The sequence below is a fragment of the Astyanax mexicanus genome, chromosome 11, assembly GCF_023375975.1.
Source record: "Astyanax mexicanus isolate ESR-SI-001 chromosome 11, AstMex3_surface, whole genome shotgun sequence".
Taxonomy (NCBI): Eukaryota; Metazoa; Chordata; class Actinopteri; order Characiformes; family Acestrorhamphidae; genus Astyanax; species Astyanax mexicanus.
In genome coordinates this window covers 42,509,414-42,527,950 of record NC_064418.1, presented here as the reverse complement: position 1 = coordinate 42,527,950, position 18,537 = coordinate 42,509,414, and the positions used below count along the sequence as shown (strand labels likewise).

The 18,537-nt window shown below is 38.4% G+C and overlaps 1 protein-coding gene across 2 annotated transcripts in view; it reads right to left on the bottom strand.

Annotated features, from left to right (window-relative positions):
- The window catches only part of gsk3ba (glycogen synthase kinase 3 beta, genome duplicate a), a 56,879-nt gene that overhangs the window by 19,589 nt on the left and 18,753 nt on the right, over window positions 1-18,537 (bottom strand). For both annotated transcript variants that reach the window (XM_007233073.3, XM_007233074.3), the window contains exons 2-3: window positions 6,081-6,274; window positions 451-534 (exon numbers count right to left, since the gene is read on the bottom strand). In XM_007233073.3, coding sequence (XP_007233135.1) covers window positions 451-534; window positions 6,081-6,274 — 278 coding nt within the window. The remainder of the gene's footprint in view (window positions 1-450; window positions 535-6,080; window positions 6,275-18,537) is intronic.

Below are 18,537 nucleotides of genomic sequence, written 5' to 3'. Positions count from 1 at the left end.
ACGTGTGTGTGTGTGTGTGTGTGTGTGTGTGTGTGCCTGTGTAGTGGGGTCAGCGGTCTCGACTGTCTGTCAGCGTGTTCCATACGGCTGCTGTCTGCTTCAGTCTGTCACACACACTTACAAACACTGATGAGTTCAGGAGAACCCACCTGTTCCTCCCACATACTCAATTAGTGTGAGACGCTACTGTGCCAGCACGCTGCTGCAGCGCAGCACTCACTTCTTATGTTACCAGAGTGGGTCTAAATGAGTTACTAATGAATGTTAGGAATGTGTCATAGGACTGCCTATAAATGTTGACATTTCAAAATGTAGAAATGCACTGAATATCTGGTTACCAAAATTATCCATTTTAAAAAATGGCAAAAAAAAAAAAAAAAAAAAAAAAAAGTTCATTACACACGGAGAAAAAACGCACACAAAAAAAAAACAGGTCAGAGAGAAACTTGCCTTATCTCCACTGGAGTAGAAGAAGTATCGGAGGCGGACGATGTTGCAGTGATCCAGCTTTCTCATGATCTGAAGTTCACGATTCTGTAGAACACAAAAAAGAACAAACATAGGTTTTGTAATCTTCATAAGGCTGTGTAAAAATGATCTAAAATACATAAACACTGATTAAAACGGCCCCTCCTCCCAAACCTTAAAATTTCCGACTGTCTTAGTGGAGCTTACACTAGAAGCAAAGGGGATTTTTTTCACTGGAGACACTGTTTTCCAGTAAGCATAAAGTCTCAACAGTTAAAGTACAGTTTTTTTGGTATTTTATTTCCAAACCATTTAAATGTTCTCTCACATTACAGTACCAGTTTGTGCTGTGTTTATCAACAAGATAAACTAAATCCAATATGATCCAGTCTAAAGCCTGAGCTGCTGTGACAGAGTCAGCTGGCTTATAATTAAATAATCACATTACACTGGCTATTTTTTACTTAAATCAAATTGTAAAAAAAAAAAAAAACTTTAAACTTTGTGCTGTTGGTCAGCAATACTTCAGTGCTCGCACCACATGATTAATAACAGTATGATTGATTAGCTAGTTTTCTGACAGCTCGACTACAATCAGTTACTCCATGTAGACAGCCCTTTCCAGCCAACGCTATCTGCCGATCACTTAATTTTTAAGCATAGCCCCGCCCTCTTACAGTATGGAAGAATAAGGTGTTAACAATGAATTTCTTGGGGGACATAAAATATTCAAATATTAGCACACGGTTATAGTAATAAAAAAATAAAAAAATTTAATTAAGACACTGGAGATGAAAAAACAGTATAGAGGAGAAAAATAAGCTGAAAAATGTGCTCTTTTAATCACAGAAACATATGGGGATAGGTGGAGCAACACATCATACTGCAACCAGCCAGAAGAGGCTCTAGGAAGACGTTGTGAAGCCCAGTTCTACATGTGTTCTGTTTTCATTTTAGTGCATCACCAGTCCATATAATTTGTAACTTTAATATAAAGAACACTGCTGACTATTTTTCAATATCAGAAGCTACACTGTCTTCCTGAACGTCTCCTCAGTGAGGCTGGGTTTCTGTGACCTTCCCGCTTGGCCAGTACCAAGAACACTGTACTGCCTGCAGGCCCGACATCGAGGGGCAGTTTCTGGGCTCATTTGTGACAAGTGGACCAGAATAGAACCGACGCAACAGGCCGGAACCATGGCAACCAGTCTCTGACATGCACCCCTTTGAGCTATACTGGCTGATATGGCGACTGTATTTAGAACACCACCCACAGACAGAGAGTGAGAGTGAGAAAGAGTGAGAAAGAGGGAGAGAGAGAAAGAGAAAGAGGGAGAGAGAGAGAGAGAGAGAGAGAGAGAGAGAAAGAGAGAGAGGAAAATGAATGAGGGAAATGAATGAGAGAAATGCGAAGGCGGAGTTTAAAATAAATCTTATTGAAATCATGGAAAGCAACACACTTCTACGCTGCAGCTGTACAGTGTGGGCTTCTCAACACAAGCGTTCTGTGAGGACTCGACACTAGAGGATGAAACACTGCTGTGGTGATTTGATTGCACTCAGATGTGAAAGTATAAGTAAGGCCAGGTACTGATGTTTGATGATTAGATGATTAGTTACTTGATTATAAAATAATTTACTTCTCTCAAAAGGTACTGGGCGTAGCCGCTGCGCTCCTCCAATGAACATCGCCTCGCTTTGCCAAACATTCACACAAAGCAATCCAGACTGTTCTCATACAGAGTTCCCCAATGGTGGAACAAACTACCCTCCACTACCAGATCAGGAGAATCTCTCGCTATCTTTAAGAGACTCCTGAAGACAGAGCTCTTCAAAGAGCACTTACTCTCCTAACACCTCTAACACACTAACCTCATTTCCTTCTTCCCCTCCTTCACTCCTCTGTCCCATTATCTCCCTTTGACCTCCTTTAGGCCCTATCTAAAGATGTTTTTACCTTAATTTCTATTACTTTTGTACTTCACTATTGTAAGTTGCTTTGGACAAAAGCGTCTGCCAAATGTAATGTAAAAATGGTAAATAAGCAATAAGCAAGCGTTTCAATTAATCTCTATTTATAATGTATTATTTAACACACCCAGAGATAGAAGTACTAAAGTAATATTGCTCATATATGAACGGTAATGAGGTTTTAATGAAATGACACCAATAAGCAACACCAAATATTACGATAATGTCACCCCTGAGGAAACATAATAAGATTCAATTCAAACACACTGCCAATGCAGGTGGCAAGACCTAGCAAATGCCGATCCGTGAAAAAGAGTGTGTGTACATGAACTTCATAATCTGATTACTGCAGAACATCAGTGTGTGTCAGCAATCAGGTTAATTGGGTAATCCAAAAAAATTAGAAAAATTAGTTTACACAAGTCAGACAATAAACTGATTTTTTGCCAGTAAATTCACAATATAAGATGAAACTTAAAATAAAGTAAAGTTTGAAGTTTTACATGATGTTTAACACATGAAGATGCAATCTGAACATGCATCAACTAGATGAAAAAGATAATTTAAACTCTTCAGTTTCAGTATCGCTCTTGGGTGCCGTGTTAAACAATGGTATCCTGCACTGAGAAATGCAGCTCTTTTTATCAGATTTCTTAGTATGATTTTTAGATTCTTCTAATTTTAACCTAAGAAACTGAAGGAAGCTGTTTAAATTAGAACTTGAATAATCAGACATCTGCAACAATCTGTTGATAATCAGATAATGAGGTGCAGGTCAACACTCTCACGGTAATTACTTGTGTGTTTTTATGCTTATGCTTGTCCACAGTATATGCATGTCAGTTCTTGGACGAGCCACACAGTAATTACTGCAATACTGTACCGATTCTGAAATTAGTATTAGTATTTTAGAGGTTAATATTAATATCAGACAGTGGTTCAATTTGTGTTGTGTTTATACACCAACCACAAGACAGCAGTGTTGTACTCTTGTCTTAAATCCAATCCCACTGTCATGACGACGTAAAAAGTAAACTTCACTTTTACTCAGCTACTATTACTGTTTTCCATCATTCTAAAAAAAAAAAATCTATGTATAACTCACATATATTACATCCAATTATATCATACAATAAATATTGTGAAAATGGGTACCCCTGCGTTGTAATAAGTATTGAATCACATACAGCAGGGGTGTGTCATATATAACATTTTTTAATATTGTGAACGATATTATACCCTGAAATATTGTGCCATATCACCCACCCCTAATTATCAAATCAGGGTACTACTATTTTTTTTCCTTCACTATTTTTTAGCAAAAGAAAAATTCACACTGTTCTCATTTTCAATTATATATCTACTAGAGACAAATTATATCTGTCCAGTATCATTAATTTGACCTAATTCTGGATATATGGAGATATTTGGAGGGGATTATTAGTATCATGACATTTTGGATCATTGATCACTTCTGTTACAAATCTGACAAAACTTATCTTTTTATTAACTCAGTTAGGGGTGTGTAATGTTAATGCAATAACTTTTTTTTTTTTTTTTTGCCGTAGTGTATTCTTAAAATAATTTTTTAATTCAGTGTTTTGTCATATCGTCAACAGTATCACAAATATGCCGTGAAATATTGTGATATTATTTTAGGGTCATATCGCCCACCTCTAACATACAGTAACCAATCAGACAGCTGAGCACTGAGTGATAGAGTTATAATGATAAATGATAAAATAACTGGATGCATTTCATCCTCTTTAACAGCGATGGCTTTAACTTCCCACATCCTCAGTGTCCATGTGGAAGGTAATTTCCGCAGTCTGAGAGAGAAGCAGGGAGAAGGGTACATTAGACTGAATGTGTCGAGATGCGAGTGTCAGTGTGACGGCTGAGACTGAATGATGAGGTTGCCATAGTGATGGCACTTGATGTGATTACTGGATGAGGAGTTTAATATGTCAAGCAGAGACAGCGTGATGAGTTTACCATAGACCCCAGCAGACCCAGTCACCCTAAAAGACCTGACGAAGTGGCGGAAGATCACTGACAGATACACAGACTGCTCTTGTACACAGGGTCATGCAGCGACAGTGACAATACATATTAATAGTCACGGGACATCAGTATGTAAATTGATAATGAAGCGCTGCTTGAGGAAATGGCTTGGGAGCCACCACACCTGAATAAGTTGTGAGGTGTTATCCTGTAAGTAAGGATTAAAAGTAGCGTGATTTATGGGAGAAGACGGGAGTACTGATAGTAGACGCCAGATGAATGGAACATTCTATTTCAGATTTTGTGCAAACATTTAAGGTTGCATCTGTACAAATCTGATTCTAATTGAATTACAAACCACCTCTAAATGTGGTTTGGATCCAGTTTGCAAACTTCAGATTTTATGTGGTGTCTGACTGTCTGAATACAATCTAGATATTCCAAAATCAGTTTTGTTTTAGTTGTCTAAACAAAGCATTAAAAAAAATTGTAGCAATGTAAACAGAAAAACATAGCAGATCAGAATTCACACGACTCTTACATCAAGTAGAAGAAAAAAATTGGAAGAAAAAGGAAAAAATGGAGGACAACAGTGAGTGAGGGTTTTATTTGTGGAATAATGAGGTAACAGTTCACTGCTCCAATAATGATAATAAAAGACTTGTTTCACAACCTCAGAGTTTTCACAAGAAGGTCACAGGAAGTGACTGCAGCATCAAAAGGAAAATAAAAAGCTTAAAAAAGAAAGTTCAAAGATGTAACAATGAGACAAGATAACTAGATCCAAACCCATGACTTGTAAAAACACTACTCTCATAGCTGAAATTAGCTAACATCAACGCTGTTTACTGGTTATCTGAAGGTAGTACAGTCAGTTCTGTTCTCTGGGTGGGCAGGGTGATATATTTTCTGTGTCCTGTAAAACTAGAGTAGCGCTCATTGTCCTCAACCACTCAGCTGTGACCAGATCAAATTTTCATCTCAATGAACTCCGGCACAAGACTGACCCACTAACAGCTCTCTATCGACCTGCACTACCCTTCTCTCCTTGAGAGTCTGCTTAATTTCACCAGACATCATCAAAGAGACTAAAAGATAAGAAGAGCTTATTCTAACACAAAGTTCATCTTTGATCAACACTTTCAAACTAGGTATGGGCGAAATGGTCCTAAAATAATATCATTTCATTAAAAATATATATTTCATGGTATTTTCGCAATAAAGATACTCTTGGTGATATGCAAAACATTGAATTAAAAAAAATATTTCAAGAACGCAGTACTGCAACAAAATTAACATAACATTTTATTATTGCTTACAATATAATAAGGCACATCCCTACCTGAGACACTAATAATGCACCCCAAATATCTCCATATATTCAGGAATTAAGTAAAATAAATGATACTGGACAGATATAATCGGTCTCTAGTAGATATATAATAGGAAATGAAATGAAAAGCAAAAAAAGTAGTACCCTGATATGGTAATTAGGGGTGGGTGATATGGCACGATATTTCAGTGTATAATATTGTTCACAATATTAAAAAATGTTGTCAGTACACCCCTATTTTAAACAATAGTTCAGTTGATAAATTGAGTAGCTTTAAAAGACAACATGTTGTGAACTGTCTTACCTTAAATCTCTTGTCCTGCAGGACTTTCTTGATGGCCACCATTTCTCCTGAGTCGCAGAGTTTAGCTTGGTAGACCACGCCGAACGAGCCGTTGCCGATGACCTTAGTGTCTGTGTAGCTGACCTCCTGCGGCCTGTCAGGACCCTGGCCTGGGGTCGCCACCACTGTGGTCACCTTACCGCCATCTTTATCTCCTACAGAACAGAAGAAGAAAAAAAAAAGTCAGACAAGAATCCTTAAAACTGAATCTCCCTTCACCTGAACAGAGCACAACAAGCATGAGTACCAGCCTTTACACAACAAATCCAATGCATTTTATCTGAAGTTTCAGTAAATGGAACTGAAAATACTACAGTTCATCATTACTATTAAGTGTAATTAATTCAAAATACTGATCACAAAAAACGGGACCGGTGAAAATAAGTGGAACAGTACATGTGTTTGTACCAAACTATCACAATACGGCAATCACGGTTAGGTGCATGCAGTTAAATGCAGTAATATGGTACACACTATTAGGGTAAATAAAGTAATGCCACAAGGATGATGAATGCTGAATACTGATTTGCTAACTGTAATTGTATGTGAAACATGGGTTTGGCTGTTTGGCATTTCCTCCCACTTGTACAGCACTCAAACCCAACTAAGGTCCAAACCTAGGTGCAAACTGAACAGTGTCATCTGTGTCTAAATCTTAGGCAGTATTGTTGCAATTTTAGCATTTTTATTTTAAGAACAATGGTAAGTGTTGCAACAAAATGCTAATACAAATTTACAAAAAAATAAATAAATCCACACACAGGAAAAACACCCCAGCTGACTTCTTTAAATAAAACACTAAAAGTATATAAAATTTCTAAATATCAGAATCCTGAATTGTGTGTCAAACTGTATTTTGAAAAAAATACTAAACATTTTTCAGCCCTCAGACTGAGGAAACAAAGTGTTTGTTACTGGGCTTACTCAAACAATGAAAAGTAAATCTTAGAATAGGTTTTAACAGTGATGAATAAAAGGCAAAGGTCAGTAATTGCTTGCACCGCTAAAAAACAAAGGCCTACAAATAACCGGCACCTCAATCTAGCTTTCACATTGTGCAGCACTCTCCTCCCAGCTCTAGTCTTACAGTAAGTTAGAATCAGTCATTTTTGCTCTTGATATGTAGGTTGTAGAGTTGCACGTTTCTTTAGAATTCCAACCAAACACAATCTTCAGCATATAAATAAACAGGATGCACAAAAAGGCTTAACAACTCAACAAGCATGAACACTGCAATAATCCAGTCACTCTCTGAATGTTTGATTTGACACAGCAAGGGTCCAGCAGTTAGACAACCTTTACAAAGTTTCTGTAACCCCTGGCCTTTAAGGTGATCTGCGTTTAGTAAAGTCAATTAGCGCAGGTCTTTAGCTTTGGGCTACAGAATGTACAAAGCAAATTCAAGCTCCCAAGTCAATCTGTTGACTTGGCTTAGAAGTAGTAAAGGCATGCTGCAAGCTGCAAGCACTGACCTTACAGAACATGAGGCACGTGAAGAATAATCCTAGGTATGTACAACATAATGAAATCCTGTAGTGGATTTAGAGGAGATATACATTCTTTTAGATCACGGGACATATGGAACATTGGGGAAATATGTACAGTTACCCACAAAGTTGAGGGATTGTGTGGTATAATGGTTATAGTTAGACTGCAGTATTAAAACTTTGACGTTTTTTTTTTCATAAATATGATGCAGCTGACATGCCAAATTTCTGATCTGTCTGATACTTTGTGTATCTGTACTAGCGGCTAGCTTAACAATTGAGCTACAAAACCAAACACCATGAAAAAAGCACTTATTTCTATAATAAACTCTTTAATTCTCGTCTAAACATTTAAGGTGGCGTTTCAGTCAAGACAGACTTAAATGTTCTGTAATGATACCCCAGTAATATTGTAATATGTGGTAATTTTTTGATGTATGACCGTATGAAAAAAGTGGTGTGTGTATAGCTTCAGCAGCTGGTAGCACTGGCCCAGATTAAAGCCTTTGTGTTCCACATTGTGGTTCAAAGTCCTTGTCAAATCTGTTAAAGGTTAACTGCTGGGTCCCCAATCCCCTTCCTCACATAAGGTCAGAACGTGCCTGGCTAATTCCTGCGGAGTCAGTAAGACTCATTAGAGTCAGTAACGCACCCAATACACTTTTTCTGGGGCTCATCATCTCTGGATTGCTTTCACATAGAAGAAATCCATCCAAACCGCAAATCCATGAAGGATGGATTCTGCATGAAGAATCAAAGGTTTTGGCTTATTTATATTTTTATTATTATTTTTTCCTGGATACAAAAACTCCACTAGTGAGTACAGCACTTACACTTTTGGGCACTTCCAAGCCAAAAAGTGTGACATAAATGTTTATTACCATGTTAACAGTACCCGCACTCACTCCACAATGCTGAGTTTATCACAGTACCCTAGCTCCAGTCCAAATAAAAGGTGCTTTATTAGGCTTAAACTGATAAAAAAGGATAGTAAACTAGATAAGTGGAAGCATTGTTTTACAAAATGAACCAAACATGCAACCCCACATGCAGCACTAGGAGCGGTTAGCTTCCACCAGTTAAAATGAGCCCCAGACCATCAATTTCAGGCGACCCAGAGATCGGTACTCCGGACCACTCTCCTACTCAAAACGCAGCTTTCACACTTGCCCAAACTTGCAATGCAAGCGCACGCCCTTACGTAGATAAACCCAAAGCCAGCAGCAGCTTCCAGACTCATTTTAGGACCCTAATGATAAAAATACATTAGAAAATTTTAGATTTTAGTGAACAAGCACTAAAATCACTTCCATGGGACTTCACAACAATGAGATAAAGCAATCTGCCACACACACACACACACAAACACACAAAATTCAGGTTCCTTTTCTTCCCAAACCTGAACCTCTGCCAACTAGCCCCAGCTGTGCCGCTATACACCAACCCAGCCATTTCCCAGTCGTTCCCATAGCAACACGGACCACTCAGAGATGCTCTGGCCCACTTCCTTAAGTCACACCAACGGCCCATTCTTTCTTACTCACACACACACACGCTCGAACATGCAGGTATCTCTGTCTGACGTAACACTGAGATACGAATCTTTAACAAAAACAGCGGCAGAATTCTCATCTCTCTACAGAACCCAACACATGAAAGAGTTCTCTGACTGTATGAAGGAAAGAATGACAGAGTGCTGCCGTCATGCCGTCAGACTGGTTATATGAGAGAGCACACGCTCGCGTGCACACACAGAGTGAAGTCAAAGAGCAATGGAAGAAATAGAATCTCTGGTGATCTCAGCATACAGGTGGAAAATACGGCAGTCGGATGTAGACAATTCTGAATCGATTCACAAATGACAATAAAAAAAAGATTGCAGATGATGGGAATACGCAGTTATATTCTCACGAGAGTGAGGAGACTCCAACTGCAGTTAAAGTGGCCGAAAAGCTCTCTCTCTGTCTTACTCCTCTTTTCTCTGATACAGCTGCTAAAGAACTTTGTTATATCTTAACACTATATTAGCTGCTATGTCACTTTCATTGTAAATTAAACCATTGTTTTAATAAATATTAAACAAATTATGCTTATTATTGCAGTTCTTGTGGTATTATATCATTTTATGGGAAATTATTCAAACTTACTTGCACTTAAATATGAGGTTCACCACTCAGGGAACCCATTCCTGTGTGTACATACAATGCATTACAAAGCCTATAAAAATGTGTAAATTTATACATAATACGCAGATCAAATACACATCAGCCTCGAGATTAAAACTAGCCCTGTATACATTACACTGGTCAGCAATAACATCATATTCTCTTTCTTGTTTCTGCTTTACTTGTGGCTTGTTTTGATATTTTTGTTAAACCATTCCACTAACAGTATTTATTAATCATACCTTTTTGTACTTAACATTTAATTCATTGAAGTAACTATGCTTTTTCCCCCGTAAGTTCACAGAGCTTATTAAATAGTGGAGTTTCCTGGTATGCAGTGGACAGTATTATGTACAAATGGTCCAAGCAAACACAAACCGTGAACCACAACAGAGGCACGAGAGTGTCCAAAGCTTTCTAATGTGATGCATTAAAAGAACCTACCTCACAATTTACAGGACTTAAAGGATCTGCTATAGCAATGCATTTTCAGCAGATACCACAGGACACCTTCAAAGCACAGGAGGCCTTTTAGAGTTCATGCTGCAATGGGTCAAAACTGTTCTTGTGGCACAAGGGAGGCAAAGTTATGGCTGATCTGGGTATACTTTTTTCTTCAGATCCCTTTTTAGAGAAAGTGAACTCAAATCGGGTTTGAGATTTGAGACACACCCACTACTAAGCGAAACTCCACTCCCAAACCCACAGGGTCTCTTCACATACCAATAGAACGACATAAGACATCACAACCACCAAAAATACAACCCAGACGACTGAGCTTAACAAGTATAGACAAGTATGAACAGCCCCACAGGCCAACAAAAATAAAAAATAAAAAAAGTGAGTGGGGTATCGTCAGCCGCTGTAAGAGGATTTATTTTCCAGTGACGCAAACTTTTCCCCTCTCTATCATTTTTGGCCAAGACACACCAGTGATTTCTGAAGACCCCTTACAGTTATAAGAGAGAAAGAGTATAAAAAGAAGGAGAATGATAAAGAACAAAGGACCAAACGGACACTGATACAAAGTTAAAAAGAAAAGCAGGATCCTATCAACTGTAGTGACTCAGATCTTATGCACAGTCTCACCCTCAGTACACACCCAAATATGTACAAACCTATACCCCTCACACAAAAAGACTGTGTGGTCCAAGGAAGTTCAGTGCCTAAGGGGACCTTTCAGGCTCTTGCACAGAACACTGTGGCCTGCTTGGTAAAAAAAAAAAAAAAAAAAAAGTTCCTACAAGTCCTAAGTAGAGCTTAAAGAATCGTTCCTTAAGACAGAGTTTCTTTTGAATTTAAAGCAGTTGTGTTCCTGATTGGGGAGATCAAAATATTAATATAAATGGCATAAATATGCTTCAGTACATACATATTAATTGCAGATGTGTCTGATAGGTCGCAGGACCATTTTACATTACATTACATTTGTCAGACGCTTTTGTCCAAAGCGACTTACAATAGTGAAGTACAAAAGTAATAGAAGTTAAATAGAAGGTAAAACATCTTTAGATAGGGCCTAAAGGAGGTCAAAATGAAATAGTGGGGTAGAGGAGTTGAGAAGTGGAAGAAGGAAATGAGGTTAGAAGTAGGTAGTTTGTTAGAGGTGTTAGGAGAGTAAGAGCTCTTTTAAGAGCTCTGTCTTCAGGAGTTTATTAAAGATAGCGAGAGACGCTCCTGATGCTCCTGATCTGGTAGTGGAAGGTAGTTTGTTCCACCATTATGGAACTCTGTACGAGAACAGTCTGGATTGTTTTTTTGTGAATGTTTGTTTGGCAAAGCGAGGCGATGTTCATTGGATGAGCACAGCGACCGGGAGGTAATCATTTTCTGGTAATAATAGCGTGTTCTGATTACCCGAACAGCCATGGTGCTGCTAATGGCTCTGATACAAGAACTACTGCAAACACAGATATCAGAATAGCAAATTGTCTTTATCTGTTTATTCACATATGAAGATAGCTGAAGATATGACTGTCACTTTAAAATGCTATCGGATCACTGCCTGTTGAAATGGTATACATTCACAAAGGCTGAATAGGCTATATACACTATCTGGCCAAAAAGAAAGGATCACACACTAATATTTCATTGGACCACCTTTAGCTTTGATTGCAGCACACAATGTCACAAGATTTATTTCAAGCCAGTGATGCATTCATTTTTCACCAAGATCTTGCAGCAGCATTGATGATGGTAGAGCCTGACTGCTGCACAAAGCCTTTTCCAGCACATCCCAAAGATTCTCAATAGGGTTAAGTTCTGGATCCATGTGTGAAAATGATGATCTCATGCTCCCTGAATCACCCTTTACAATTCCAGCCCCATGAATCCTGGCATTGTCATTTTGGAATATGCTCGTGCCATCAGGTAGGAAAAAAATCCATTGATGGAATGACCTGGTCTATATTCAGTATATTCAGGTAGTCAGCTGACCTCATTCTTTCAGCACATACTGTTGCTGAACCTAAACCTGCAGACCTGCAGCAAACCCACATCATTCACTTAGTTAAATCCGGGTCTTGTAATTTATTCTTCTTGCTCACACTGCAACTAACTCATTTTACGTACATCACACATTTATAGATTTTTTAACATTTTTCTTTGTTCAATTATTTGGCAGAAAGAAACTCAACTAAATGAATTGATGTGGAATGAAGGCTGACATGCAGCTGGGTCTACGAGCTTTAAGTTCATCTGTTCCTGAATCATAGTTTTGGCTGGAAATGGCTGGAAAGATTTTGAGCAGTGATTGAGTTGGCTGGCTGAGCTGCAGCACATTTGTGGAAGTACACCTGCAGCAGATGCCAGAACCTGTCAATGTTTATCTAAACTTACCCCACACGTGCCTGCTCTGTTTCTGTATGTGTGTGTGTAATTTTAGTCCACACTGGAGAGCAATCAGAATTGTAAAACGCTGTGAGTCGCTTTGTTGAATTAACCGCTTGGCCATTTTATCAAAGGCCCTCACAGCCTTTCATCTCTCCATCAAAAGGCCAGAGAAGCCAATTCAACATGAAGCGTAACCGCCGTTACGAAAGAGCTACTACACATCTGACGTTAATACTCACAAAGCAAGCCATGTGTGATGAAGCACAACCAGATCAATACGGCACAAAATCACCGCACACAGACACCGTTACACACAAGGACACACACACACACACACGACCGCTCTCATTGCGTAACCACACTGATATTTCCTCCTCATACATAAACAACTAGAAAAAGCCACAAAACTTACATTTAAGTGAGCATCTCAATTTCCACTGCTTATACAGTGGACAGTCAAAAGTTTTAGAACACACCTAATTGGTCCAATAGTCCACTGGCTATGCTGTACAGCCCTGGCAAGCCTGCTTTTCTGAAAATGCTTTTCTAAAAAAAATTATATTAAAATATTATTTTCTCAATATATGTAGAGATTATCACAAATTAACTGAACGATTCAATTTAACATGATTTACACTCTAATAAAATGTACAGTTGGGTCACTGATACTGAAGCAATGATAATATCCTCGATATGAATATTGTTGTTCCAATAACAAAATTTATCATGATTCAACAAAATATCAATATATTGTCCAGCTCTACAATCAGTAGTGTAAATAAACTATAGCATACAAACACACATTTCTAACTCCTGTACGATCGTAGTAGTATCAAATTGATGCCTATAAACTAGAGACTTATATTATAAAATATTAAAAGATGGTCAGTTTCCTTATATAGCCCAAGGAACACAGAATTAGCACTGTACTGGTATCAAAGCACACTAGTATACTTCAGGTATATTACACTAAACTCAGCTTCAATAGGACCTAATCTAAAAACCGATTCATCCCATCCAGCAAACAGAGTCCATACAGATCTACAATACATTCACTGTGTTATTAGCTGAAATTCTGGAACTTTTAAGGCAGTAACAGTGCAAGCAGCTGGAGGAGGATCATCAACTTCACACAGAAATGAAAGCAGTTTTCCAGCTGAAGATTAGCGTGAACAGGGGATATGATGAAAGGAGGAATTTTTAAAAAGGTCAGGAGTGTAGTGAGAGCGGATTGAAACCGCAGTAATAATTCAAACAGCTTTCTGTCAGCTGAGTGTTTAACCCCAATTACCCAACCAAGTGAGAGAGAAAGAGAGAGGGAGAGAGAAATAAGATAATGTGACAGAAAGAGAGCCTCAAGATAGTAAAGGTGGTATGAATGTGGCCTTACAGGCATTCTAGTTGTTCTGATCACTGAATGATGAATGTCAAAATGTGTACACTTTAAATGTGTCTCTGGTTTGAAAGAAACGGACTGATCTATGTTTTTGGAGTCAATACTGATGGAGGACGGGGCTATATTTTACATTAACCGCACCAGACAAACTTGGTAATGCGTCACCTTGCGAGACTTCTTGTGCTGTGTACGGACTCTCAAAATGCGTCAGCGCACACTAAAAACGCTACAAAAAAAGGAACTCACTTTGCTTACTGCACAAGGCGTACTAGTTTTACACATTCTATAAATATGAAGGATTGAGAAACAGATAATAGATTGAAAGGACAGAATCGAGTCAGGGAGTAAAACACTGGCTGGTAATGAGCATACGCACCACTGCCTCAATCACATATTTTGGCTGAAATATATATATATATATATATACACACACAATTAATCTTACCATCTCAAGTTTACACATGTACTTTGTACTGGACACTCATCAGATAACCCAAAATTCATCTTAACACTATGATGTAGTGACAATACAAGGAGAAAAAGACGATGAGAAAAAGAATAGGAAAAAAAAAATAATGATTAAAAAAAAAAAAAAAAATCTCTGCTCAAAAAGGTACGTCATACAGATCCACATAAACACACTCGCTCAGTTTCTTCTACATACAAATTAATGAGCTAGCTGGTTTCTTTTAGTCATAAGGGATCAGGATGTCAGTAAATTAATTACACACACTCACTCAGCACTGCTGTCAGGATCAATTTACCCATTCTAATGTAAATTCCAGTGTCAAGATAAATTAACGCTTGAACATGTCAGCGTAGCACCACGCTGCAATTTGTACAATTTTGTCTCGTTCACTGGTCTCAGGTAATTACACCCCGATATAACTGTCACAATACATTTCTTCATCCAGCCGTGTCTGCTGACATGACAAATAGACTAAACAGACTGTTAATTGAGAAGAGTTAAAAAGCTAAGAGTTAAAAAAACTAAAGGGCCAATATTTGTTGACAGCCTTTCTAATGAACGCCTTTAGTTAGTTACTTTAGGCAGCACTTATACAAATGTGCAACTGCACATACTGAGCGTGTCCTTATAGTCCCTATAGGGAGTACTGCCAAACAAAAAGGAAAGTCTGGAGCAGATAAATAAACAAACCTATTGACAAGATACCAAACACCAGGCATGGGCTAGAGGGTATAATGTTCCCAGCACTGAGCTGTGAAGCAGTGAAACTGTGTTCTCTGGAGTGATGGTACTCCTTCCAATAATTCTGGGATAAGTTGGACAGTTAAGAGAAAATGAGGTGGGATGGTGATCATTTAACATACTGATCTCACTAACAGTGGCTCTTGTCACGCAATCAAATCCTCAAAGTAATGCTCCACTATCTAGTAGGAATCCTTTCCTGGGCAGAAGAAACTGTGATGCCAACAAAAACAGGATAAACTCTTAATACTCTTGATTTCTAAAGAAACACTAAATACCCAGGTGTCCTAATATAGTTGTCCATATAATGTAGATAGATGGGTAGAAAGAGAGAATGACATAATAAAGCCCAGATGCTGCAGAGCCAATCAGAACTCAGTGTGGAGGCCTGCATCATTCTGCAGCAGGCAGCGATTAATCCTGTAAGCTCTATTAATAAATTATGATTAGTCAGACAGGAGTGTGTGTGCAAGCATGCATGTGTGTTTGTGTGTGTGTGTGTTTGTGTGTGCTCACTTCTCCACATATATTTTTGATCATGATGGTGAGCACAAGGTAATGAGTGCGTGTGTGTCTGGATCTACAGGCCTCTTTTCTTTTTTTAAGCAGTCTGGTGCACACATGATCACAAGCAAGTGTGTGTGTGTGTGTGTGTGTGTGTGCGTGTGTGTGTGTTGACACAATCTCTGAGCCTCCCACCTGCTCACCAGATGACCCACATCTTCCCCAAAGTACAAAAAGCACAGATGGCGGTGGGCACGAGAGCAGAACTGCTGCACTGATTTAGTTGCTTCATGAGGGGGAAAAAGGGAACATGTCACCAGTGTAAAAATGAATAGTTTAAATATACAAAAAATATCTTTATAGGGGCATTAATTTGGATCGTTTTCAGCCAAAAACTCATCTTAAGTCATTACACAATGTAAAGGACAGCTGGGGATTAAAAATCATGTAACATTAGGGCTCAGAGTGGCTCAGCACACCATCACACTGACACTATGTGAGATGACCAAGAGTTTGGCTGCTAAGTCATGCTGCTTGCCATCAGCAGCCGGAGCTCAATTGTCTGGTTTTGTCTGGGTGGGTAGATGATGCTCTCTCCCCTCATCACTCCCTTTGTATTATATGATGCTGGCACAGGCCTCTGCTGGATGATGTATCAGAACTGGGAATACGTCACTGTCCTCAGAGCGTGTTGGCTGCCTAGTAGTTAGTAATGGGATGACCCACTTTTTTCAGCTTTGAAACTATTCCAATATAAAACTGATATAAAACTGCCAATACTGATACAAATACTAATAAAAGGGCTCTTTTAGTTTATTATTAGTACTATTATTAAGGTTACATAATGAGGCTGACACAGACCACACACCTTTGAAGAGTATACACTAGTGTATCTAATGTAAATGCATTAAAAAGTAATCCATTTAACACACTTTATATACAAACACACAATAGTTTCTTTTAAAAGAAATATTTTTTTTTATTAAATATTAACAAAAAAATTAAACATACCTTAAATATTAAAGACAGGGCTCCAGACGATTTTTTTTGCACTGATTGAGCAGGAGACCTGCAGGAGACTTGCGCAGCCATTCTGCTGTATGGCGTTTCCAAAGTGAAAACTCTCCAGACAATTAAGATTTTTTTTGTAGACAAATAGCTGAAGTTTACTCAGACAGCCGCAGACTGAAACTGCTAGAGGTTCAGAGTAAACCGTGGAACTGTAATCTGGATCAGTGATGTGTTTCGTGTTAACATTACAGCAGGTATATTGTCCAGCTCAAGCTGCGGACTGGAATATGGATCACCCAATATCTGATGCATTCAATATCAGCCCCGATATCAATATTGTGTCGGATCAGTCCTGTCTCTACTAGTATTGCTGCACTGTGGGTAGGTATAACAGCACTTGTTCTAATGTTGGGAACATTGCTACTGATAGGGGGAGTTTGGTTAATTGACTAAGTTAAACTGAAAAGAAAATTGGCCTAATTATTTTCTGTTGTAGAATTTTTAACAGGAAAGAGGAGGAATACCTCCGAACCTTACATTTAACTGTAAGGCAGACAAACATACAAAACAGTCTCAGAGGAAAACACACAAATCTGATCAGCAGAAAATGAACACAGATACACATAGATGCCCCAGTGTTCTGCACTCTGGCCACCCCTGTCTGTCCAGACATCAGCAAATTATTCAACAGCTCATCTCATCCCATCAACCCCCCCAACCCTCTCTCTCTCGCTCGCTCACACACACAATTCAAACTGGGTGTCTAAGCAACCAGGGTTATCCAGTGGTCACACGGCCCAGAGAGAGTGAGCGAGCAAGGCTGAGAGAGAGAGAGACACAACCAGACAGACAAAGAGAGAGAGACAGAAAGCTTGAGAACTCTTGTCTGTAAAAACGCTGTAAGGGGTGTTACAATAAGAAAACTGCCAAAGTATAAACACAACATCATATATATAAAAATCTAAGAGTAAAAGGAGTTTCTTTTTTAACCAATCTGAGACTGAGATCTCTAGAAAGTTGATTCTAAAGGTTATTATTTTTTATTATTATTTTTTTTTTTTACATCTGCATTGAACCTTCGCCCGTAACCTATGTTGAATCTACGCCATAGCCTCAGCATCACCACATACCCTACACCCGGGGTCAGCAATTAAGTTTGGCCGGGGGCCAGAGAGGCATTTTATTTATTTTTTCTGTTAGTGCTATTTCTATTTCATGCCTATTGCCGACCCATGCCCAACACAATGTTTTGTGCAATGTATGCAATGTGTTTTGCAATGTCAAAGTTTTTTGCACTTTTTTGCCGCTTAATTCAAATAACAATTCAAAATGTTTACATTTTACATAACATTGTTTATATCTACTAATACCATTTATTTTACTCCAATCTTTAATGCACAAATGGCTTCATTAAATCTAATTTACACAAGTTTTGGAATTTAGGGCCCTCTCTGATGAGAATGGGTAATTGCACCGAGCATGCAGAAGAATCATTTTAAACCCGATTCCAGATAATGTTCAGTCAGAGAGACTTAGCAGGGATGGTCGGTTCAGCACACTGGTACCATCAAACACAATATTCTATCCCTTCTCCACTTAGAAATGCTTCTGTTTCAGTTTAGAATCAGTATATAATATGGACTGCCACTTTAACATCACATGCTGGATCACTGACTTCTGACTAAATTTGGTCAAATTGCTGTATTTTTAATTTCACAATATACATCATTGGACAACAAAATATCCCTGTGTAAATTGTTCCCACTATTATGCAGCCCTAGTTTATATACAAAAGCTGTTATTCAGATGATAT